The sequence below is a fragment of the Vidua chalybeata genome, chromosome 10 (genome assembly GCF_026979565.1).
Source record: "Vidua chalybeata isolate OUT-0048 chromosome 10, bVidCha1 merged haplotype, whole genome shotgun sequence".
In the NCBI taxonomy this organism is placed as follows: Eukaryota; Metazoa; Chordata; class Aves; order Passeriformes; family Viduidae; genus Vidua; species Vidua chalybeata.
In genome coordinates this window covers 25,880,437-25,904,665 of record NC_071539.1, presented here as the reverse complement: position 1 = coordinate 25,904,665, position 24,229 = coordinate 25,880,437, and the positions used below count along the sequence as shown (strand labels likewise).

Below are 24,229 nucleotides of genomic sequence, written 5' to 3'. Positions count from 1 at the left end.
CGTGCCGTGCACGCGGGGTCGCGCACGCACCCACCCACGCACGCACGCACGCACGCACGCAGGCGCGGGCACCCGCACGCACGGCTCAGCCAGCGCCCGCCGCGCCACCCGCACGCAGCGCTGCCGCTCACGGTGAGTGCGGGCCCGGGGCCGCGGGGGGGCGCGGGGAGGGACGCCGGCCCCGCCGCCATCCGCGCCGGCCCGGCTGCGCCATCTCGGGACAGGTGCGGGCCGCGGGCCCCGGCTCCGCCGCGCTGCGGCCCGGCCGGCAGAGGGGAGCTGGCGGCGCCTCCTGCGGCCGCGGGGCTCCGGCCGTAACAGGTACCTGCGCAGGGCCCGCGGCCTCCCCGCCTCGGCCCCGCGCTCGGGGCACGGCGGTGCCGGTCGCTGCTGGCAGCGCAGCATCGTCCGGGTGGGAACTTGGTGCGAATTGAGGGTGTCGTCACGAGGGCTCCGGCCGGCTGCGTTCGGCGGACACGGCGTCGGAGGCTGCAGCTGCGTGCGGGAGCGGTGCGGGGGCCGTGTATGCCCCGTACCTTTGTGAGCTGCAGGCAGCAATCGAAGCTCGGTCCTCGGTGCTCTCTGGTGAGGCGGAAAGGGAGAAGGTACAAGCAGGGCTTGCAGTGCTTTTCTGCATCGTTTGGAGCCGTATAAATACCAACCAAATGTTGAAATCAGTGCTCTGAGAAAGGTAAAAAGTCAGGGATTCGATGAGGGCAGACACCCAGCGCTCGGAGCAGAACGGCATTCGGTAGATCTCATTCTGGTAGTGTTTCTGCCCAGCTGTGAAAATCAGGAGTAAGAAAATACATGTGTTGCAAATGAATGTACAGTTTGTCTCACGGTGTTTGCATTGATCTGTGGGTTTTTTGCATTCATCTGTGTGGAACTTGATTTGTTCTTGAATGTTGAATCTCAGTGTGCATGTTCCCTCCTGTGACCAGACTTTGTCTGCTCTGATGTGTAATTGTCAGTGTCATAAACCTTCCACACTGGTAGAATGCACCCTTTCCTGCATCTTTGGAGTGGTAATTATGCACTCTAACTCTGAGGTTGGAAAGGAGGAGGGCTCAGGAGGCTTTTGGAAATTCTGTGTTCGTTGTGATTTGCAACTGTTTCATGTTATTTCAGAAAGTATTAGGGAATAAATTGAAAATTAATTTAAGGAAAAAAATGCTTTATAGGATTTTAGGAAGAAGCAGAGCTCTGGGGCTTAACTAAAAAGTTCTAAATACAATTCCTTCGGGTAGTGAAGTATACTCTTCCAATTTGATTTTTTTCTCTGTTTCTCATAGTTGATTGACTTCCCCTAAATTTGGCAATAGACAGGCTTCTATGATTCTTACAGTAAGGTCTTGGTGACTTGAGGACTTGTTTGAGATGAGAATGCACACAAATTCAAAGTTATTAAGGAGATGCAGGGATTGGAGCTGGCAGCTTCTATCCTCTTGTGCCATAGCAACAACAGAAATTGTAGACTTTGAGAAATATTGTGCAGTTTGTTTAATGTTTCCATAAGTTAGAAGGAGTTTTTTTGAAGAAAAGGTTTTGGTAATGTTCTGGGATATTTTGAAGACTAGAGCAATGTCGCAACGTACAAATGAAGTTGGATCACAAGTAGGATCTTAGTGTTGTGGTTTTGTGTAGGTTTTCTTTCTGTGAATGACATATGAAACTGTTGAGTCTTTCACATCTAATCATGTTGTCTCCGTCCTTACCGACACTGAGTGCAAGTAGTGTTGGTGTTAATGTAGGTGTATTTTACATAGGAAAAAAACCCTAACAAACCCTTGTTAGATCAGGCTTGCAGGTGAGAGTTGTATGCACTAGAAAGGATTAAAAAGCCTAAACGGCTCCATTCCTTTTTTTAGCCTTAGGAAAAAAGAAGACATTCAAACAAAACATAGAGTGCTTGGAGGTGTCTTATTCATTCTCTGTGACAACATCTTGTAACTCAAGCAGGGGAGGAAGACTTGCATGGGAATGAGAGTTCCAGCTTTGTATTTTACTTTATGTGTGAGCTTTGAGCAAAGATGTTAACTGTCCTTTTCTAGGCTGTCGTTCTGCAGCCTCAGTCTGTCCTGTCACTGTCCAGTCCTGCTCCCTTCTTTGCGTTTGAACTGGCCTTGGCCATTTGGGGATGTGTTTCAGTTCTCTCAAGCTGATAGATGGAAAACTAGCAATCCTTTATCCAAAATTCCTCCAGCAGAGCCCAGAATCCTGGCAGCCAGCTTATCTGCTCCAGCCTAGTGAGGGGTCCCAGTGCAGGGATTGCTTGCCAGCTGCATGGCAGTTCTGTGAGCACTGATTGCAGCTGCCTGCAGTCCTGGGCTGCCATAAACCTCTGCTCTCCCCTGAAGAGGCTTGTCCTCCTTTCTGGGAAAATTCAGTGACTTTTTTTGAGGTCTTTCGATGAATGGAATGAATTAAGTGCTACCTACCAGTACAGCATGGGATGCCTTGTCTTAGTCTTTATAATATTATATCCCTTTTTTTAAACTAATTGTGTAAAAAGTGCCTGTTATTTGGCCTTAGATTTGCATCAAATGGTGGCTGAAGGTTTAACAGAACATAGTGTGACTGAGACTTCAATTGTCAGTTATTCGAAGAGCTGAAGTGTCATGAACTAGTTTCTTTGTTACTTAGCAGTGGAAATTACTTCTTTTACATTACCAGGCACTTATGTATTTTACTTGTATTATGCTTTGACTGAAAGTCAAATGGGTAAAATGCAGAGTATTAATATGATGGTAAGTAACTTAGCAAGTGCAATCTGGGTCATTTGTACGATTTCATGGCAAATGGCATTCTGAAGGTGTTCCAGAATGGATCAGTGTTAAACACTGCAATGACTTAATGTGTGTGAGTCTGCTTAAGATCCTAGAGGGAAAGTGTTACTGGACCACAGTAGTGTGTTTTGGCCAAGGTATTTGGAGATTCCTCCCCAACTCTTGTGATGGAATTGTCATCAGAAGAGCATTAAATGGCATTCAGTAGATGTTATTCTGGTAGTGTGAAAATCAGGAGTGAGAAAATACATATGTTGCAAAAGAATGTGCAGTTTGTCTCACAGTGTTTGCATTGATCTGTGGGTTCTTACATTGATCTCTGTGAAAAGATTTTTAAAAGCAGATTTTCCTAGAAACATGCTTGTCCTGAGTGTAGCAGGAAAAGCTGTGTGCAAAAGAGATCCAATTGGGAATACTGGACCTTCAGCATTAGCAGTGGTTGGCCTTTGTGCTCAGCTTCCCAAAACCTGGGTTTAAGCGGAGGATGGTTGTCCTGGTATCTGTACCAAGATGAGATCTAACAGGCCTTATGAAAGCTGAGTTTGATTGCCTGGCTTTAGCCAGAGTGCAAGGTGAAGGTTTGCACTTCCCAGCATCCTTGTGCAGTCTTTAATCATCTTTAATAAGTATGATTGCCTTCATTTCAGCTGAAAGAGTCATTGGTATACAGTTAGCTCTGTGCAATTTATATACAGATGATGCACTGTAGACACTTATTTGCATATTCCTTAGCATGAGAATGCTTTGGAGGGAATGCCAACAAAGCAGTTGAAAGACAGGGATTCTTTGGGCTCCCTTTATACCAGTCCTCGCTAGTGTTTGATGTGGACTTGGTGCATTCCAGGGAAGTGGACTGCAAGGTTCCACATCTTAGTATAACAGATGCCCTTACAAGTAAAATTATGGTAAAAGTGGGATGATTGCAACCACTGAGTAATACTACATAATTATACTTACACATGTTGGGTCCTTCAGAGGAGACCTGAAAATAATTCTTTTTAATTAGAAGTGGTCTGATATTTAGTCTGCGATACTGTGAGCACTTTGTGTAGGCTGGTGGCTCTGACTTGCCTTTCAGTGGTGAAAGTACATCCCTGTCCCACCAAAGTTGAATTAATTTGTGTGTGTGTACACTTGTGAAGTTGAAAGCATGGATTCATTTGAAGTGGAAGTGAACAGCTTGAGGCTACCAGTGTCATTAGGGTTTTTTTTCCCTAACTTAAGTGGAGTTCCTCTCTCTCAGTCTGTACTTCCTTTGAGATCAAGTCTGTGTTGTCTGACATTTCCTATCCATTTCCTCTACCTCTTCATTTTTGTGTGGTTTCTCTTTAAGCCATCTCCCATAGTGTATGTCCATGTGTTGTTCTGCAGTCATTGTCTACTAATATTTCTAATAGTTGGGATTTTTTTTGTGTATTTTGCCTAAATATTCATAGGAGACCCTTGCTGGTTTTCCACCTGACAGTTCTCTTTTTGTTCGCTGCCATTCAGAATGGTGAGAAGGTTCCAGAGTCTTTTCTCCTAATTGCTGTAGGGACTGCAAGGAGGAGCAGCACATTTGTAGGATATGAGGATGTGGGAGAGCACTGCGTTGTTTGAGTGGAAAGGTTTATCCATCTCCTTAAGACTTTAACCCTGTAACTGGGAAATGCTGAAACCAAAGTGAAGCTTGAGCCCCTAAGTATTTTGTAAATTTAGAGACAAAATGTGGCAAAATCAACATTGAAAGAGGAGCAGAAATACACATGAGAAGAAAGCGCAGAAAAATATAAAAGGAACAGACTGAAAGTTTTCAAGTAAGTGAGACTCATACTTTAAGGAGAAGGATACACTGAAGAAAGTATGGGAGAAAAGAGCAGCCTTGCTAAAAGAAAATACTGGTCCAGCAAAATACACCTGTTGATTATGGCACAGAGTTAATGCTGCTAAAACTCCACAGGACTTCAGTGAAATATTACACTTTATTCTTGAAATATAGCTTGCTGTAGAACATTTTCAAAGATATTTGTTTCAGATGGCACTTGATGTGGGTCAGGTGCTTAAAACATGCTGCTCTGGGGATCTTTATTCATCCTAAGTGATGTAAATGGCAGCTTGTTTGGTTTGTAACTCAGTTGGCTCTGTTTTCTTGATGTGTAATCACACAATCTGAACGAAAAAGGTAATTCTATATAAGTTAGTATTGTTGGGAAGTGAGGGGAGAAAGCCCAAGAACCTGGTGAATCCTGTAATTATCTTATATTGACGTGGAGTGTTTTGTGAAACCTGATTATAAACTTTCTGACAGCACTTACTGATTCCTAATTTTGCACAAATGGCAGTTTTATATCTGTTGTGTACCAGGTGCTGCTAATTCTCTTGGCACAGAGCTGGTTTTAGTGTTCCTCTAAAAAGCAAACTTTATGCTTTATAGAGTCACTTACCCTAGGTTTATCAGTGCAGCTATACTGATAAACTCCACTTGGATTCCTGCCATAACATATCCTGTAACTAAGGTAGTGCATGTGTAATTAAACTTCCTTGTTTCATAAATTTTATTTACAAAATTTCCTTAAACTGTGTTTAACTGCTTAACATCCAGTTGGTTTAAGTAAGACAGCATCTTGAGATGTAGAAGAGGAATTTCAAGTGTCAGCTATTAGCAGTTAATAAGAAAGTCTGGTTTCATAGAGTGCTCATAGAGCATTTTGGGTGCTTGCAGGAAGAATCATAGAATGTCCCGAGTTGGAAGGGACACACAGGGACAATCAGTCCAGCTCCTGGCCTTGCTCAGCACCAGAAGAATTCCACCATGTCCTGAGAGCATTGTCCAGACATTCCTTGGGCTGGGTCAGGCCTGAGGCTTTGAGCCCTGCAGAGCCTGTTCAGTGCCCAACCATCCTTTGGGGGAAGAACCTTTTTCAAATATCCAATGTAACCTGCCCCTGTGAAGTGGGAGATCTGTGTATATATATAGGTATCTATCTATATGTGCAGATGATTGATGATACTGAGCTTTAAATATGAAGATTTTTTTTCTAAAATACTGGAATAGTAGTTGTGAACAGTATTCTTGTATTGTGTATTGTTGTGAACAGTATTCCTGAGGCACTTGAGAAGCATCTTCAATGCAATTTTATTTTCCTTGGTGTTTGCATACAAGGTTCTTTTTAAAATGGGATTTGGTTTTATTGCTGTGGGTGATGCTGGCTGTAGGAGCCTTGTTTTTGTGTGAATGCATCATTCAGAAATGACTGGACACAACTGTTGGCTTGTCATAGGCTCTGAAGAACCTGACAGGAAGTAAACAAAGACAGATATGGGCTGGCTGTCTAAATGCACATTTTTTTGCCACTTGCTTCTGTAGTAATTGGATGTTTGATAATTTAGTGCTGTAAAGGACTGGAATTCCAGGTTTCAAGTGCCAGTAAGAGTGGACCATTTGCAAGGGATGGTATTTGCATACCTTGGCTAGAGGCTTCAGGAAAGAACTGGGAAGAAAGCAAGGTTGGTAGATGGCAGAGAGATGCTGAGTGGTTGATAAATGGTAGAGAGGTGCTGAGTGATTGACAGATGGCAGGAGGAGAGAAGTCTAGCACAGGAGAACCCCTGCAGTGGGTTTGGATCTGCACACCACGGGGGAGCTCTGGGCTATGGAAATATTTTGAAAGCGTGCTCTGCAACAGGGAATGTTTCATTCCTGAGACATTCTCTAGCTGATTGAGGGTTGGAATGCTTTGAAACTTCTTCCTGCAGTGATTCTTTTCTGCCTGTAGCTACAGCTTTAATGTTGAGAAGTAGAGGAATTGCTGCTTTTTCCTTTGTAACATTTTCTTCCAATAAGTTTCCTTAGTTTCCAGTTTCACCTTAGTTGTTGCGATTTCAAGCTTTCCCTATATAAGTAAATACTGACTTTCTGTTTCTTTATTTCCTGATTCAGTTACTGAAATAATGAATCCTGTGTATAGCCCTGGATCTTCTGGGGTTCCCTATGCAAATGCCAAAGGAATTGGTTATCCAGGTAAGCAGCTCTGTTTTCTGACAAGTTTTGGTTACACTGCTCTTTGCTCATGGTCAAGAAGAAATAGTTATGAATGCTTTCATGTAAATCTGCTTTGGGATTGGGATGAGGTTGCTTTTAAATTTAAAAAGTGACATTTCAAGACTGATGTTATTTCTTCTGTTATATTTCTAACTTCAGTATCTCTTCCAATGCAGCTTATTTTAGGAGTTCTAATAATTATGCCCTGCAAGAAGAGGAGGCAATCTATTTCTGCTGCCAGTTGACTGGCACTGTTAACCTTTCTATCCTCTTAATTCTTGATCATGCTGTCTGTTCTCTGACTGCCCAAAATATAGCATCAAAGGTGGCACCAAGAAAATGGCCAAAAATGTTTTTGAAACGGAAATACATTTAATTTCTTGTTTTATCTACTTCTCATTGACTCTACAGTTTTTCATGAGGTTGTCCCCCCCAACCCATCTCCTAATGTATGTGCAAGGAGGCTTCATTTCTGATGTCTCTATAGTCTAAAAGTTAGATGAGGCAAAATTAGATTTGGACAGATCTTTCCAGGAAGGTTGAAGAGAAGCCTGTGTGCCTCTGGGACACGTTTCAAGCAGCATATCTTGATGCTGTTTTTTTTTTTTTTTTTTTTTTTTTTTTTTTTTTTTTCCCTGTTATCTCTGACAGAAGGGAGTTTCCATCCTGGGAGAGGCTGCAGGGTCTTTTCTGCTCAGCTTTGTACTTCATAAGAAGTTAAACTTCTTTAGCTTTTACAAGGAGGCAGTTTTGTGATTTAGTTGGTGTTGGGAGGCAGAAATTATTCTGTGCTGGTACTGTTTATATTCTTGGTAGCTGTACTATATTTTCCTACTGCTATTTACCATTCTTAAATCTGTTTTTCACCTTGGGTATTGCATTAGAATTCCTGTTTTCCTGTTCTAATTTTCTCTGTTCCTCCTTCTAAATAGTGATACATGAATGAATTCTCTTTATTGGCTTGATTGTCTCAAAAGCATTTTAATTTTATTTTTTGCTTTTCATTTTCCTCAAACTAGTGTACCTCCCTTGATTTCTACAGTATTTATAAGGGAAATGCAAAATGTGTTTAAATGGCTTTAGGTCTGTTGAGTGACTGGAATGGTACAGTAATAAATTGTAAAGCTGACACTATGTAACCATAAGTCCTGCAGGATGATTTTACTCTGAGTTATACAGGCTATAGTAATCTTATAATAAGGCAAGCAGCAGAGGCTTACTAATTAATATAATGTATGGGACAGTTACTTCTGTAATTATAATAGATGGCTTTTTCCAGCTTTTCTTTTGCTTTAGATAAAGATTATTATGGATTATTTGAATATAACTTCATATCTTTAGCTGTATTTATTTTCTAAACTCAGATTTATATTAACCAGGTTTTGATTTGTACTGATAAGCATCTATATACTGCATTGAGGCTTTTGTCTATAGTAAACTAAGTTGTACCTTAATTTATTTAGGAAAAAATACTATTGTAGATTCATAAATAGCAGTTTAAACAACATTACAATCTCTAATCTTTTATCTACTATTATTTATACTAGATTATATATTTAATTATGTAAGTACTTTATTTGCCAGTCTGCATAACTAAAATACACGAAATTAAAATAGAATTGTTGCAGAAGTGCCTTAAATGTCATGCTACAATGTGGTTATTTAGAACTCTCCCTTGCAGCAGTTGGTTGGTCAGTTCATGCAATTTTGACCCCTAAATTCAGCTTAGTCAATAATGTGTTACACCATTAGATAATTTGCTGCCTGGTCCAGGTTTTAAGACTGTGGGATAAATACAAAGCACATTCCCTAAAATGGAAAGTAGACTTGCATTTTAGGACCTTTTTTTTTAAATGTTGCATGACTAAAAACCCCTTCTTTGCTTCTCCTAATTTAAAAGCTGCAGATTCTCCACTTGTTATCATTGCATTTACATGGGTTGCATGATAATAGAAAGTGAGGAACACAGCAGTAGGTGGAATGCATACTGAAAGGCAATGTGTTTCTAAAGCTGCTGCATATTTAATAACTGTTTATATTATACTACACCTATTTTAGGCTGTTGGATAGTTTTACAGCAGCAAGAAATCAATATTCAAATGTTCTCATATGGATGGAAGTTCCTTGTAGAAGCTAAAACTGCTGCTTGTTGTAGTTACATTTTACACTAATGACCTGTTTCTTAAGTAAATCAGAGTGCTCCACAGTGCAGCTAAAGCTGTGAAGAAAGAAAGGACTGAAAATGTTTCACACACACACTGTTGCAGATCTGTAGTGTGTTTGAGTAAGGTAAAGCTGTACTAAAGCTTTCCACCAGCAGCTTGTGAGTTTGAAAACTGAAGAGCTATTTACACTCTGAAAAGTTGTTACAACTTGAATATGTTATTTTTAACTTGGATTTTTAAGCCTAATGCTCTTCTTAGTCTTCTCCATGCTGACCACCTCATAGTAGTGCCAAGTGTATGTCACTTGATATGTTTACAGAGTGCTTTACAAAACTGGGCTAGCATATATAGTCCTGAGCTAAGTAATTCTAATTGTTGGGAGTAATTGCTGAGGACTCTGGGATTCATAGTGAAATAAAAACCCTTCACATTTGAACAGCAGTTTAAAACTAAGCTCTGAGTCTGACAGTGGGTATGCAAATATTAATTACCTTTTATCTGAAGGAGCTGGAATCTTTATAAGCAGAGAGCAGAATGTGGTAGTAGCTCTTTCTACTATCTTTCTAGTATCTTTCTCAATACAGACATTACTTGGTTTTACAGATTTGAATAATGTAAATAGGTTCTTGGGAAAACTAATAACTATGATTAGTTCAGAAATGTTACTTAATCTGAAGAAGCTATGTGTCTTTCAGGTAACAAGTTTTTGCTAATGCAGTGTTGTGCCTTACACAGGAGTATATCACAGTGTTCTCTGGTACAGAAGTGTTTCACTGTTATTTTGCCAGTACCTCTGTGAATCACTCATTACTGTTGTCACAGTGTGTGTCTGAAAATGGGGAGCTCATTTGATATCCAGTATAGTAGCAAATATGTGTCAAATTCAGCAAGCAATTTGGGCTGCTACTGCTTTGTACGTTCTACTTGAGATGCCTCTGATCTGGAGAGTCAGAGTCACTCTAACTTCTAGGGATGTATTTCTGTGAAAATGTCCATTCAGATTAGTATTGTATGTGATGCCTAAAAACAGAAGCCAAACTGTTAAGGGAATAAAAAGCAGTTCTATTTATTGAAGGACCTTCAGGTATATTCAGGGCAGACAAAACCCCCCAGGGGCTACACCCAAAAATGGACCACAGCTCACAGGTTTTCACACTTTTGTAAGTTCGGTGCATTTGCATATTGGGGGTTAATCTTCCAATTCCAGCTTCAGGTCTTGAAGTCATTTACCCCCACTTTGCTCCCCCCGCAACTCAATTTTGTTTCCATCTCTCAGAGCCCGAGTCAGTGAGGTGTCTTTGATTGCCAGGCCTGGAGAGGAATTGTTTTTTCTGATGTAAATATGAAGACAGTAGGTAATACAGTATATGGAGCTTAGAGTTAGACAGTAAAGAATTGCAGGCTTGCAAATATATGAAAAATACAAAAGCTAAAATCCTAAGTCATCATTCATACATCACACCAGGGAGAGAAGTGCAGGACAGTTACACAAAACTTTGTTTTCCAGCTAACTTAAAAGTTACTTGGCCCACAGAGATGGCTGGAAAAGAGGTGTAAGAGAGAATGGACTTGTGAAACCATAGGTGTTCTCTTCACTTAGCATTCTTCTTCAGGGGATTTAAGAGAGGAAGATTGCAGTGTTTATTTGAGGAGGTATGATTGAAGAGTGCTTGCCTCACTTAAAGCATGTGCAATGAGAACTTTGAGAGTAAAGTCAGTCTAGAAAATAACTGTGATGTGTTCTTTCTCCTAGCTGGCTTCCCAATGGGCTATGCAGCGGCTGCTCCTGCCTATTCCCCCAACATGTATCCTGGAGCAAATCCTACCTTCCAAACAGGTATGTGGAATTGGGGTGTCAGAGCAGGATCCTGACCTTTGCAAGTGGTTAGAAGAAAAAATGAGTAAAAGCTGTAGGGGCTCACGATAACACTTGTACTGTGGGATAAGTTTTATATTGCCTCGAACATGACTCATAAGGAATCATCTAATAAAGTATTATAATCTTAAGTCATATTATTGCACCTTTCAAGAAGTGAACAACTGAGGTTTTAGCTGTTTTTTCTGTATTTCCAGATTATCCTTGAGGTTTGCATTGCACTTCACTGCTTCCTTCATGGCTCTGCTTGCTTTGCATCTTTCTGGTCATTTCCAGATTCCTGTTTTTTCTTCTGTCTGTTATCCTCAAAATTATTCTTTTTCACCCCTTTCTTAAATCGTATCTTTCCAAGTTCAGCTTGCTGACTTCTCTCTGCCCTTAGGGTTGTCTTGCACAGGCTGATGGTCTGGAAAGCCTGGTTGCTGTGTAAAGCTGATTCACCATTGTGGATGCAGGGCAAGGACTTAGGTTACTGCACTTCCATGTATGTCATTTAAGGAAGGGAATGGGATGAGCCTAGGAAAAGGGAGGTGGATAAACAGACATCAAAAACAAGGTACTCACCAAAGTTATTTCTGTGTAGTTCTACTTTCACTAGTAGAACATGATTTTAATGTGCTAATCCTTGAAACAAAACAGAAGCTGGTAGTGGTTTAATTTCCACTTAAAGCAGGAACGTGGTAATACAACAGTACTCTCCCTGTGGTTATTTTGTATAGGAAGGAATTCCTTACATTGCTTTGTTAATGTAGAGCTGGGCATCCTCAGAACTCTTCCATTTTCATGTATTATGCCAGCTTTCCAGAGATGCATGTGGCACATAACCAAGTTTGTCCCTGAATGCTCTTGTGTAATTTATGGCAGTAGGAAGGGATATTGCTTGAAACTGGAAAGCTTATGCTGTGGAAACCTGTTTGGTATTGAAGTTCAGTGTTTGTAATGGATGGACTTCATTAACTACCAGGAGACTCTTCAGGGTGTGGCAGCAATTACTGAGACAAAAGACTCATCTAAAATGTTTGTCTGCAGAATGTGTTAAAAGTATGTAACTTTCCTTGGAACTCTGTGGGATTCTGGTTGGTACAACCTCTGTCACTGTTCAGTTTGCTATTAGAGGCAGAGTGAGTGCAGACTCACAATTTGTCTTGTCTTTGGCCTTGAATTTAAGGTAAGGAAACAGATTAATGTTAGAGGTTCCAGAAACTAAAAAAAAAAAAAAAAAATCGCTCTCGTGGCTGGGTATTGCCACTGTGCCAGTATCATATCTGGGGATGCCAGCTTGCATCTGCACTGGATTGCTCCGGAACTTACCCCGGGAGCCATGTTCAAGGGAGAGCAGTTCCCATCAGGGTAGAGCTCTTAGTTTAGGTGGCACAGCCCCATGTGGGCTTTTATTATTGGCTTTATGGCTGTCAGGCCCTTCAGTTTCACTGCCTTCTGTGCTGCCCTGCATATATCCTGCAGCTGTGCTGAGGAGGAGCTGTAGGCTTTCATCCTAGGAGCAGGTAACTGAAGATAGCTCCAGTCTTAGTGCAGGTTACAGTTTGCAAATCCTGCTGCAGGAGGCTGAGGATAAGCTGCATGGAATCAATTTAACAAATCATGGGAATTCTGGCAAAGATTCTTGACCTGTTAGACTTAATCATGTTGTAATATTAGTTTGCACTGATTCATCTTGGAATATATCTCATGCTATATAGCAAAGTCAAAGGAAGAACCTTTTCACTTCTAAGAAGAAGCAATAAAGATGCATAAAAATCATATACAGTCATTGAATGTCATTAATTTTTTAAAAACTTGTACTGTTAGTCTTTATTGCTGTTGAATAGGAAGTACACTTTTATTTCAGAACTAAGAATAGCTTTAATTTTTAGCTGCTCTTCAAGCTGTGAAGAAAAGTTCAAAATGTACAGACCTCTAATTCAGGCAGATAACAACTTGGAGTACTTTGTCCTAACAGCTGGGATATTTTTATATATTTTTTAATCTTTTGGATGTAACAGCTTGTTTGTAGAATCAAAGATTTTGTAAATTCATATCACACAGGAGTATTTGAATGTGCTGTGCCACTGCTATTACAAAAGGGTGCTTTTTTACAGGTACTGCCTTAAATGGCTGTGGTTTTGACTTATCCTGTCATTTACTGTTAAGGTCTTTGCTCCATATTACAGAGAAAAAGAAATTAATGGAATGGCAAAATACCTCTTGTGCAGATGTACCACTTTGCAAGAATGAAGGAGAAATTGTCTGTGCAGCTGCATCAGTGGGTTTTAGAATGAAAGTGGGCTTCACTGAGGACATACTTGTAGTGATTCTTCATGTTCAGCATTTTGTAGCTGGGGTTTTCACCACAAATAGCTCTCCATACTAATAGAAATTACTTCCTCAGCATGCTGGATCTGTGAACTACTTAGGGTCTCTAAGAGCAAGAGTTCAGAGTAAGTGCTGTGGTACAGCTTTTTTAAAGGTAAAAATTCTATAAAAAAGAAACAGTAAACCTATTTAGTTTTTAGCTAAATGACTTTTAGTTTGAAGGGTGTCATGAAATTGCAAAGAAGCCCAGACTTCTTCAAGAAGAATGAAGGTCATGTGTCATCATGCTGTTTGTACAGACTGATTTTTGACAGCACAAATGCAACAAATCCTCTCTGCTATACAACTTCAGATCTGTTCTCTGTATTGAAGTCAGCCCATTCCAGACAGTTTTTAAAATCAGTCTAATCTCTACTCTGATAGTCTCTTTTTTTTTCTATAATTACCAAGTGTCTGTTCTTTCTTACACTGCCCTGGTACTAGTTTATTCAATTCCAACTAACTACAAATTATACCTGTGGATGTTGTGTCTCCCAGTGCAGTAGACCTGCATGAGATCCAAGATCTTTTCACAGCAGCACAGGCAAGGGCCTTGATGCTTTCTTCAGACTTGGTCATGCCTGTTGTTTGCTACCCTGAATGTTGCTGCTCTTGGATGCTGCTGCTCAGGTGTTCATATTGCCACTCTGGCCATAGAACGATCTTGGGAGTGTAGCATGCAGAAACATCATATATATTATAGAAAAAATATATATAAACATTATAGATTGATATCAATATATCATAATCTCCTCCATACCTCTTCAAGCCCTTTTTCTGACCCTGAGATCGTATCTGATGAGGGCTGGAGAAATTATGGAAAAGCTGTCTTTGGGCAGTATGAACCAGCAGTTGCCAGTTATCCCTCTAAAAATCCCACAGTTCCAAACATTTACAAAGGCAGGCTGATTTTGGGGGCCTTGTAAGAGGAATGCCGACCACTTTCTGATAGCACCTGAAGTCTTACTGTAGTATAAAAACAATTCTTAAGTGATGTTTAAGGATATGTCTACATATATAATACTCAAAAAGAAGATTTAAGGATCTTAAAGTGCCTTCCAAGTCGAATTTGCAGTTGCACTGAACTTCGCAGTGTTTGTGTTTTAAAGGTACAGCATTTTATGTTTATTTTAGCCAGTTCAGAAAATGCCAGAAAACAAACAGAAATAAAGGTAAGTTGAAGTAGAGGTTGCAGATTTTGTCTCTGTTCCCTGAAAATCCATCATGAGGTCTTTAGATGATTCTGGCTTTTGAAATTTTTGTCCTGTATCATCCACTACAGCAAATTAGTTGACTGCTACTGTGTTTTGCCAGTATGATTTGGGGGTGTGTGGAGAATTGACTGACACATGTGCCAAGTCCCCCTGTGTAGGGGTGCTGGATAATATGCCACATCCTAGTATTTAATATGTTATTATGAAGATGTGCTTTTTGTCCCATATCCATAGACTTGAAAAATAAATTATGCAAGTATACAGTTACCTTTTCAGGCTTATTTGACACAGCCAAATACTATTTCCAGGCTGTTGCCAGTATGAGGTAAATGATAGACCTTGTGCTTGGATATTGGGACTAACTTACCAAGTACTCACATGAAGCTTATGGAGTTGGGGAATATGAAAATCATTGCACCTGACTTTGGGAAGCAGCGTGCTGCTGAGTGTTTTAATGCAGACTTCCTTTTGCTCCAGGTTACACGCCAGGCACCCCGTACAAAGTGTCCTGTTCACCCACCAGTGGGGCAGTGCCGCCCTACTCGTCCTCACCCAACCCCTACCAGACTGCTGTGTACCCAGTCCGAAGTGCCTACCCCCAGCAGAACCCATATGCACAGGTGCGTGGGCAGAGCCACAAAATGCCTCTGTGGGCACCTCTGTGGTCCCTCTAATACCTTGGTGAACTCTTAACTTTTCATCTCATTCACTTCTTTGTGCACTGAGAGAATTTTTAGCTGCATGCAGTAGGAATTCTTAATACAGTGATTTAGTTTGTGCTCAATTTTATGTCCTCTCTTGCGTGACAGTTACTCAACACTTCCTGGTAATGTGTTCACTCTTTGAAGAGACACTAAATTCAGCAGTTATTAAAACGTGCTGCATCCTGTAACTACCAGTATCCTGATTTTTTGTTTTGTCAAAAATTGTCATAATTTTTATTACGAAGTTTCTGTTGTAATTTCACAGATTTACCAAGTCTCATGCTAGGGAAGCTGTTGAAAATTATTACAAAGGATAGAATTAAGACACTTCAGTAAATATGATATTTTAGGGAAAAGTTGTCCTCCTTTGCGTAGTGGGAAGTCTCCTGGCATGTAAGCAGTAGCTGAAGAGGATTAATAGGCATGTAACAAGTTTTATTCGGTCTGCTTAGTGTACTTGGATTTGCCAAAAACATTGGATTATTTTACTAAAAGCAACTGAATAACAAGTTATGAAATAATGAGAAGTTCTGTCATGGATTAATATATGAAGGGGATCAAAAGGAAGGGAATGAATGATGCATGAGCCCTTATTGTTGAGCTACTAAGGTCCCTACTTCACATGTTATCCCGAATGCCTTAAAAAGGGATAAAATGTTAAATTGCGAGTGAAACGCAATTTTAATAGTTACAGTAAATGTTTCAGCTTCTGATCCGTAAGTTCACTACGTTTAGAGTAATACTTTTATTTTATGATACATTTGTGAAAGAAGCTATCATTTATCTTCCTCAGCAGATACACTGTAATTACTTCACATACTGTTTTTTCTCCAACAGCAAGGCACTTACTACACACAGCCTTTGTATGCAGCACCACCCCATGTAATCCACCACACCACAGTCGTGCAGCCCAATGGAATGCCAGCAACCGTGTACCCTGCTCCGATCCCGCCGCCCCGAGGGAATGGGGTCACCATGGGCATGGTAGCTGGGACCACTATGGCAATGTCAGCAGGTGGGTGCAGTCACACCAGGGCTTCTTCTCAGTGGAGAGGTCCTTTGAGCACAGGAAATGTGATTAGGAAATGTGGTGCCACAGGTGCACTTGACAGAATCATACTAATGTCAGTTCAGAAGGACTTGTGCAAGTTGTGTGTCTTCACAGAATCACTGGGTTGGAAGAAACCTTCAAGGTCATTGAGTCTAACTCAGCCCCAAAACCTCAACTAAACCCTGGCACCCAGTGCCACATACAGTTAAACACATTCAGGAATGGTGACTCCACCACCTCCCCGGGCAGGCCGTTCCAGAACTTTATCAGTCTTTCCGTAAAAAACTTTTTCCTAACCTCCAACCTAAATTTCCCTTGGCACAGCTCGAGGCTGTGTCCTCTGGTTCTGTCAGTGCTGCCTGGAGAAAGAGACCAACACCACCTGAGCACAGTCACCTTTCAGGAGTTGTAGAGAGTGATAAGGTCACCCTGAGTCTCCTTTTCTCCAGGCTGAGCACCCTCAGTGGATCCTCACAGGGTTTGTTTTCCCAGCCCCTCTCCAGCCTCCTCTGGACGTGCTCCAGCGTCTCAACGTCCTTCCCAAACTGAGGGGCCAGAGCTGGACACAGCACTCGAGGTGTAGCTTCACCAGTACGCTCCTGAGTCTAGCTAAGTCAGGGTTTGTTCTTGTTCAGCAGTACCTTGATCACCTCTAAGGATGGAGGTACCACATCCTCTTTTCAGAGTCTGTATTGTGGGACGGCAGTTTTTCTTCATATCTGTATAGAATATTACTTACTCTTGCACCCTTTGTTTCTCCTCATACCAGTGTCAAGAGCGTGACTTCCTCTTCCCACTGCATTTCTCTATGCCAGTTGAAAGCAGCAGCCTCTTAGACTGAGGAGAATGCAGTGTTCTGTTCTCACCCCACATACCACAGACCTTCCTTGTCTTGAGATACAACACTTCATGTGCTTGTACTACCTGCTGGTCCTCTGTGTCATGGGAAATGGTTGGGGATGTCTTCTTCCTATTGCCACAGTCTTTTGGTGGTAGTGTTTTGGAGAGAATGGTATTTAATCAATAATTCAGTCATCTCTGAGTGTTTGCTGAGGGGATGTCATGCTTTGTTATTCACTGGGTGTTAGCTCACAAAGAAAACTCCACATTCACTCAAGGGATGCTAATTTAAAAATCTAATAAACAAGAGCCATAAGTTTGTTTTGAGATTCTGGTTTCTATCCTGTCAAAGTTATAATTTAATTTGAGAAACTTCAAAACTAGAGGCCTTAGGTGTCACAAACTGAGCTAAGAGAGCTTTACTTGTGGGGAAAATGCCTATCTGTAATAATGCAAACAAAGAACTAATTTATTCTGATTTATCAGTCAAGTTATCTGTACCATCAAATATTCTTAATGGCATGTAAAGCCTGCTGTGGGGAGAGTTGCTTATGTTGTAGGGTTTCTGCTAGAGCTGTTTTTGAGTAATGATTATCTTTGTATGCATTGGCCTAAACATCCACTGGGCTAAAATGGCCCTCTGGCATAAAGATTTGAAGAAGATTGGGGCTGGAATGCAAAATGATACTGGTAATTTTGAAAATGAGTAAGTTGTAATTGTCTCTAAAATTACTTCGATTTCTCTCCCCTTCTCCGTTTTTTTTTTTTTTTTTTTAATTTATTTTCTTTTTTTTTTTTTTTTTTTTCCCTCTCTACTAGATTTTTTGCCTACTGAAAAACTGTTCTCTTCATTCCAGGTACTTTGTTGACAACTCATTCCCCAACTCCAGTAGCCCCTCATCCAGTTACTATGCCCACATATCGGGCTCCAGGAACACCAACCTATAGTTATGTGCCCCCACAGTGGTGATCATCCTGGCAGTCAGTGTAAGTTGCATTGAAAGCAGTTAATCTTTCTTACAAACAACAGCATTTCAGGTTCTTTGTGGGACATTTTGCAGATGGTAAGCAATGGGGGGTGCTTCTGCACTATTCTAATTGAGCAGGAATACTCAAAAATCCTGCTGGAGTTTCTTGAGTTGTCTGCATCTTCACAAGTCATGAATAATTTTCACGATGCGTGATTGTCAAATATGAAAGAATGAGCCTTAAGTTTGCCTTATTAAAATACATCTGGAATTAAATATATGCAGTATTTTGGAATCATTGTTAATTGTTAAATTCAGCAGTACTGTGATTCCTGAATTGAATGTATTTGACTTTGTAGTCGAATTATCTGTGATTGGATAAATATGTAGGCAAGGTGTTTTGCCTTGCTCAGAGGGTGAATATTTGTTACAAGCTGCTGAAACAGATAACCTTGAGGTAATTTCATATATTCACTCTGTTTCAGGTAAGTATCAGTTCGTACTTCATGCAGTCAGCATGGAAAAAGTATTTTTAGTGTGAACCAAAATTTAGATCCTGGGTTTCAAGAAAAGGAGTTTCATTTTGAAATCTGCTATAAAGTTGGATGGATTTTGGGGGTGTAATCTGTGTCAAACTGACACAAGGACTAATGTTTTTGTGTTACCCACCTCATTTCTAGCTTGTTTGGTTATTTTTAGCACAAGCTGAAAACAGCTTCATTTGAATTGATGACTTGTCAGACCAACTGAACTTGGTCTGACAAGTCATTTTTCACTTTTAATCCATTTAGTTTATGACAATAAACTAATTTTCACTTTTAATCCATTTTGTTTATGACAGAAGTTAACTTTTTTGGGATTTCTGTTTCAGCAGTTAGAAATACAGAGTTCTGAGATTGCAGGTGACTATTCCCTTTGAGTTAGTAATGTAGCAGCCATTTCTCATTTTGCTGTGATGGTACACAGCTGTCTGAAGATCTGAAATGCTTCTCATGCAGTATTTCAGCCAAGAGTCTCATGCATCACAAATACAAGAAGTGAAAATTATGCTGCTAATAAACTCATGACTGCTGGTAATTAAATTTAGCACAAAGTACCTCCTTAATATTCCATCTTCTGCCTTAAAAACAACGATGGTGCTGACAGAAAGCTGGACTGGATATGACCAGAGCAAGTCCATGTAGTGTGTTCTTACCTCAAAATGTGGCAGAATAAGTTGCTAGGGCAACATTATTTAACACTTGGCATTTGTTGGTGTATGTGGTGCATGCAATGTTAATGTGTTCTGCCGCACTCAAATAGTATTTCACCTAATTGAGAGTATTTCCCACTCTTTTCCCCCTTTTAATGTAGGTTTAAAGATGGGAGATATGCAATCAAGAAATTGAGGTTTAAAAGTTGGTGCTGAAGCCCTCATGCCTCCAACCAGGACTTTCCTTCTGAATGCTTTCAACACTTGGCTAAACACTACTAATTCCTGATCACTGAAGATTTTCCAGTGCTGCATATCTTACATCTTGGAACTCAAGCAGTTAGTCTTAAAGCAAATCCTGTTTTGTGGACTGTCTTGCAATTTTTTAGCTAATTATAATGATCAAAAGGGAGTATAAATTTATTCTGATCCATATCTAGTTGAATGCATGTTAAAACACAGAAACAAAGCTTGCTCAATCTACCTGCAGTGACTGATGCAAAAACCATCATATGCAAATCCAAAGGAACCGAAAAGTATTTTACAACTTGTATCACTAATGCACTGTTGTAATGTATGCAGAGTCTGACAAGGTAGAATCATGAAAGTGAGTTTCTTTCTAGAATGCCATAACATACATTAGATGAGTGCTTCAGCCTGTTTCAGGTTGATGGAGTTGCCAGTTTAAAAGGGGCATATTTTTGTTAAAGTGATGTGTTCTTTTCAATTTCAGCTAATAAATTGGAGTGACTGGAAAATGAGTCAGACAAGCTGTAGACATCCCGCACACCATTATTTTACTTCATACCTTCTCATTTTCATTGTATGGAATCAGTGTTATACAGATGTTCTTAAGGATCAGAATTAAATAACAAAGGTAGTGCTGTGTCTGCCAGTAAATAAGGCAAACTTCCTTGAGGCAAAACTGGCTCTTAGGAATGGTAGGAGGTGGTATCACCTGCAGAATGAATAGGATGTCCTGGGGAGATTTCTATCCAGTACTACCTTTCAGATAATGCAAGATGTGTCAAAGTGAGACTGCCACACAGACTGATAGAAAAACACTTCCTTTTAGTGCTCAGTTGAGCAAATTCGTGCTGTTTTTCCTAAAGAACGTCGTAGTCAGTTGAAAACATATGTGCAGTTGATCCAGCTTGCTTTCCAGAAACTTAAGAAGTGCAAGGGCTTTCTGCAACAGAGTTCAGCTGCATGTTATTCTGAGGAAAGTTTGTGTGCCTGATGAGTATGTTAAAGGGGAACAAATCATTTTAACACAATTCCTTATTACCTACTTGCAGTATGGACTATGGATACTCTGTAGTAGGGCTGCCAGAATATAGAGGGTTTAAAAAGCAGTTTTGTTTTGTTTTTTTTTCATGAAAATATTTGCAATTGAAGTAGGAGCCATTTGTTGGTTACAGCCTGTTGATGTGTTTTCTTAGTATTTTTTGTTTTTTTACTTCCTAAATTGCCCTTGGAAGCACGTAAAAGAAGACTCGACTGCAGGTTAGCATTTCATTGCAATGAGTCATTTGTGATATTCTTTCTTGCAACTTCAATTTTTAAAGTACCTCAAAGCAAATGCTGTGGGGATAAAGGGCTAGCCTTGGAACCCATTTGTATACCAAAATTGTTATGGGGGAGATTTTAAATTTTTGAATTTGAATATTGCACATTAAAACTGAGGTTCTTCTTAAGCCTGCTTGATTTACAATTCCAGAAAGATGCAAATTGTTTTTATACATTCTGCCTGCAATAAATTATGCAGTAAATAGATATTTATTGTTGTTCCCTTTTAAGCATTTACACAGAGGTATATCAGGCTGTCTTGTTCTCATAGGTTAACTTCCATTCAGAATTAAATTTTCTGAAGTTGTGTATCTTAGTTACGCTTTGTTTTGGGGTGTTCTGCTCCTGTACAGGTTTGGCAGCTGATTTGGGATAGCATCTGTGCTGATTTAGTGCTGCCATCCCAGTATTCTGCCCTGGTGAGAGTCATGTGTACCTTCATACCCCATTGGTGGTTAGAGCCTTCAGTAACTTTATTTTTTACAGTAGGCACTCGCTGTATTTTGTACCCTTTTTTTTTTAAATAAAGTTTAGGCTTATTTTGCATGAATCACTGTCAGTGGATGGCCCCCTTATTTCTAATGCCTTGAACTTAACTAAGTTGTTGGAATAAGTACTTTCAACCTTACTTCATGAGCACTTACTGCAGCTTAGGGATTTCCATATGTTTTTATATGGAGCAGAAAATGATCCAAGACAAACTTAGTTGAATCTGTACTGCTTTGTTCAGTCTGTGTAACAATTCCATTTGTGTGTTAGATTTGCAGCTGTGATCAGTCAGGTGTGGCAGAGCACAGTGAGCACCAATGCAGGGTACTCGTCCTGAGTGTGGTTCTGACCAAGAGCTGAGGGCTGGAGCAGTGCTGTGTTGGGGAGGAGCTGTGAGGGCCAGGCTGGAAGTTTTGCTGTCTTCTGTCTCATCACCCTGAATTAAAGTCATAGGAGAGAACTTCCGTGAATGCTGCAATAGAGAAATAGTTAAGGAATGAATATAACTTCCTATATATTTGCTCTAACTTCAGATTCCTAAATGTCAGCTTGGAATTGGTCTCCATGTAGTATTCCATAACACTTAGGCAGTCTCACTTACTTGAGCACTTTTTTTTCTAAGTTGCATTATGGGATTCATCCAGGAGGGAGAAACTGTACCTTTTTCAAAGGTACTGCACCTTCCAGTCCTGAGCAATTCTGATCCTACTGGGAGGCTGGAGCTTGTCTCCAGGAGTTGTTCTGAAAAGTAACCAAAAGCACAGTGCAGGGGGACGGGGGAATATGTGTATATATAACTATCTCAGTGGTATTTTGTTGCAAATAGTAGAAAGCATGGATATAAAACTGCAGTGGGGGAAACTGTACATCATTAAATAGGCGTTTACACAGTGAGGGTCTTACGAAACATTCTCTCCTGCTTTTTATATAACATTCCCTATTTAGAATTCCTTTATAAATGAAAACACAGTATGTGTTTGCACTAAAGCTCCTCAGCAAATTAAAAGAGCTAGTGCAGTAGAGACATTTCAGATCAAGCTTCTCTTAAAAAAAGAAAACTTTTATGGCAGCTTTATATGAACAAAAAAGTACTACTATAAACCTGGAACTGAAAATAACTGTTGCAGCAATAACAAAGAGAAGTCCAAGAAATTTTTTTTAATTCAAATTTCAAGTGTTGCATCTAGATAAAGTATTTTTTAAAAAGTATTCCCTATGTCAGTAACAGCTGATGAAAATGTCTTTTAAGTGTAGCAGCAGCAAAAGAAAAATGGCAAATAATTGGCACCAAAAACACATAGCCCTAGTCAGTGTGGTGGTGGTTAACTAAACACCAGGAAGGAAAAGAGACAACCTACTGCTAGATGTTGCTTATGCTTGTTGTAACCCTCTCCTGTTTGGAGTTTCTAGGAGACATGTAGGAATGCTGCTCAAGAAAGCTTCATTTTGAGTGTACTATGCAAGTTAAATGCTTACATGCAGCTGTAGGTGAAAAAGGTCCTTTATTTTCATTGAAGTTCTTCCTTGTATTACTCCATCCACTGATAAAGCTAACCAAACAACAGAAGCAAACCACCACCCATCACAGTACCACTATGTCTGGGTGGTGTCAGGAGAGCTGATGGTACAGAGCTGTACTCCAGGTTTCTCAGCACGGGCTGCTCTCCGTGGAGTGTTGTGCCTTCACTGCTCCTTGGCTAGTAAGGCAAGAGAGCATTGACTTGGAGTCACTCCCCAGTGCTTCAGCACAGTGTTCCACACTGTTCATTTGGGTTTTGATCAAATAGGTAAGCACACCAGTCTGACACCACCACCTCACTCTAGGGTCAAACTCATACCAGGGGTGGTAACTCCCATGTGTGTGAAACCTCCCATCTTATGAACATGAGCAATAGTGATGCTCCAGCTGGAGCTCGAGGCACGGCACAGAGCCCGTGGCTGTGCCTGCTCCGGGCTGTCAGTCCAGGCAGGTTCCTCAGCCCTCTGAGCCAGCCTTTGGGAAGGCTGTAAAAGACATGGCCATTTCAGCTCACTCATATTGTTCTCATTAAGAAGTGTCAGTTTCTAATCCTGTGTTGTGTCAGCTCTAGGCTTCCTGCAGAGCCCCTCACACGAGGAGGTGAAATGCCACAGGGCAGGAGCACCTGCAGCAGGGTCGGACAGTTTGTGCAGGGCTAGCCCAGAGCTGAGCTGGTTCCCATCTGCTGGGAGGACTCTGGGCAGTCTGGAGCCACTGCCCAGGGTGCTGAGGGCAGGCAAGGTGTCCTGTAGGCACCAGAGAGGGAAGAGGAACAGTGGGTACAAGAATCCTTTTCTTGTGCAGGTTGCATATAACACTGAAACATCTGAATTTCACATGTAGTAAGGGTCCACTTGTGACTTTTACATCTGGACAATTTATGGGCCCTGAAGTTTCAACATCAAGAAAATGAACATGACTTTTCTAAACGGATTGTGACTTTTGGGCATTTAGCAGGCAAACTGGGAAAGCTTTTTTAGCTGGCTGCTGTACAGACTTGTTTTAAGTAGAAGGGATTTGTTAGTGGTTTTTTTTTTTTTTTAATTGTAATACTATTATTGGCTGTCCTCCTGTCTTAAGATCTAAAAAAGTGAGTGCATGCAATGGAAGTACAAGAGGCCCCAGTAATAGTTCTCCATGTTTGTTATGAAATAGACACAGGTTTCCTTTTTATGACTTTTTTTAAAACTGTCTTAGGAACAGTTGTATTGGTACTTTTTTTTTAAGTTTAGGTCAATGTTGTCTTCCAGAATAAGTTTTAAGGCATCACTCACTCCTGCATTGAACTATCACATCAACACAAAGAGTGGAGATTCCATTCTGAGCCAGTTCAATTGTGAAAATTCATACTTTTTTATTTTTTATGCAATTCAATGAGTAGATGAGCTCAAGTTTAAATTCTTAAAAGCACGTTTATTGTAACAAGAATTGTTATGTATTAATACTTCAGTTTTCAATAAAGATTGACTTGTGTTGCTTA

General features: G+C 40.4%; 1 protein-coding gene across 2 annotated transcripts; it reads left to right on the top strand.

The window, feature by feature from the left end:
• Nucleotides 1-27: 27 nt before the first annotated feature.
• FAM168B (family with sequence similarity 168 member B) lies at nt 28-24,229 on the top strand. Of its 2 annotated transcripts, none has more exons than XM_053951584.1 (7): nt 28-132; nt 6,709-6,789; nt 10,729-10,812; nt 14,895-15,037; nt 15,959-16,136; nt 17,870-17,999; nt 19,334-24,229. In XM_053951584.1, the coding sequence occupies exons 2-6, from the start codon at nt 6,720-6,722 to the stop codon at nt 17,980-17,982; spliced, it is 588 nt and encodes a 195-aa protein (XP_053807559.1). In that variant the 5' UTR covers nt 28-132; nt 6,709-6,719; the 3' UTR covers nt 17,983-17,999; nt 19,334-24,229. The 2 variants fall into 2 exon arrangements, with proteins under 2 accessions (XP_053807559.1, XP_053807560.1); XM_053951585.1 differs by lacking the exon at nt 28-132 and adding an exon at nt 446-605.

Coding starts and splice junctions, on each gene's coding strand:
- FAM168B (XM_053951584.1), top strand. CDS start 6,720: ATGAATCCTGTGTATAGCCCTGGATCTTCTGGGGTTCCCTATGCAAAT. Junction 10,813..14,894: donor AAATCCTACCTTCCAAACAG/GTATGTGGAATT, acceptor CTTTTGCTCCAG/GTTACACGCCAGGCACCCCG. Junction 15,038..15,958: donor AGCAGAACCCATATGCACAG/GTGCGTGGGCAG, acceptor TTTCTCCAACAG/CAAGGCACTTACTACACACA.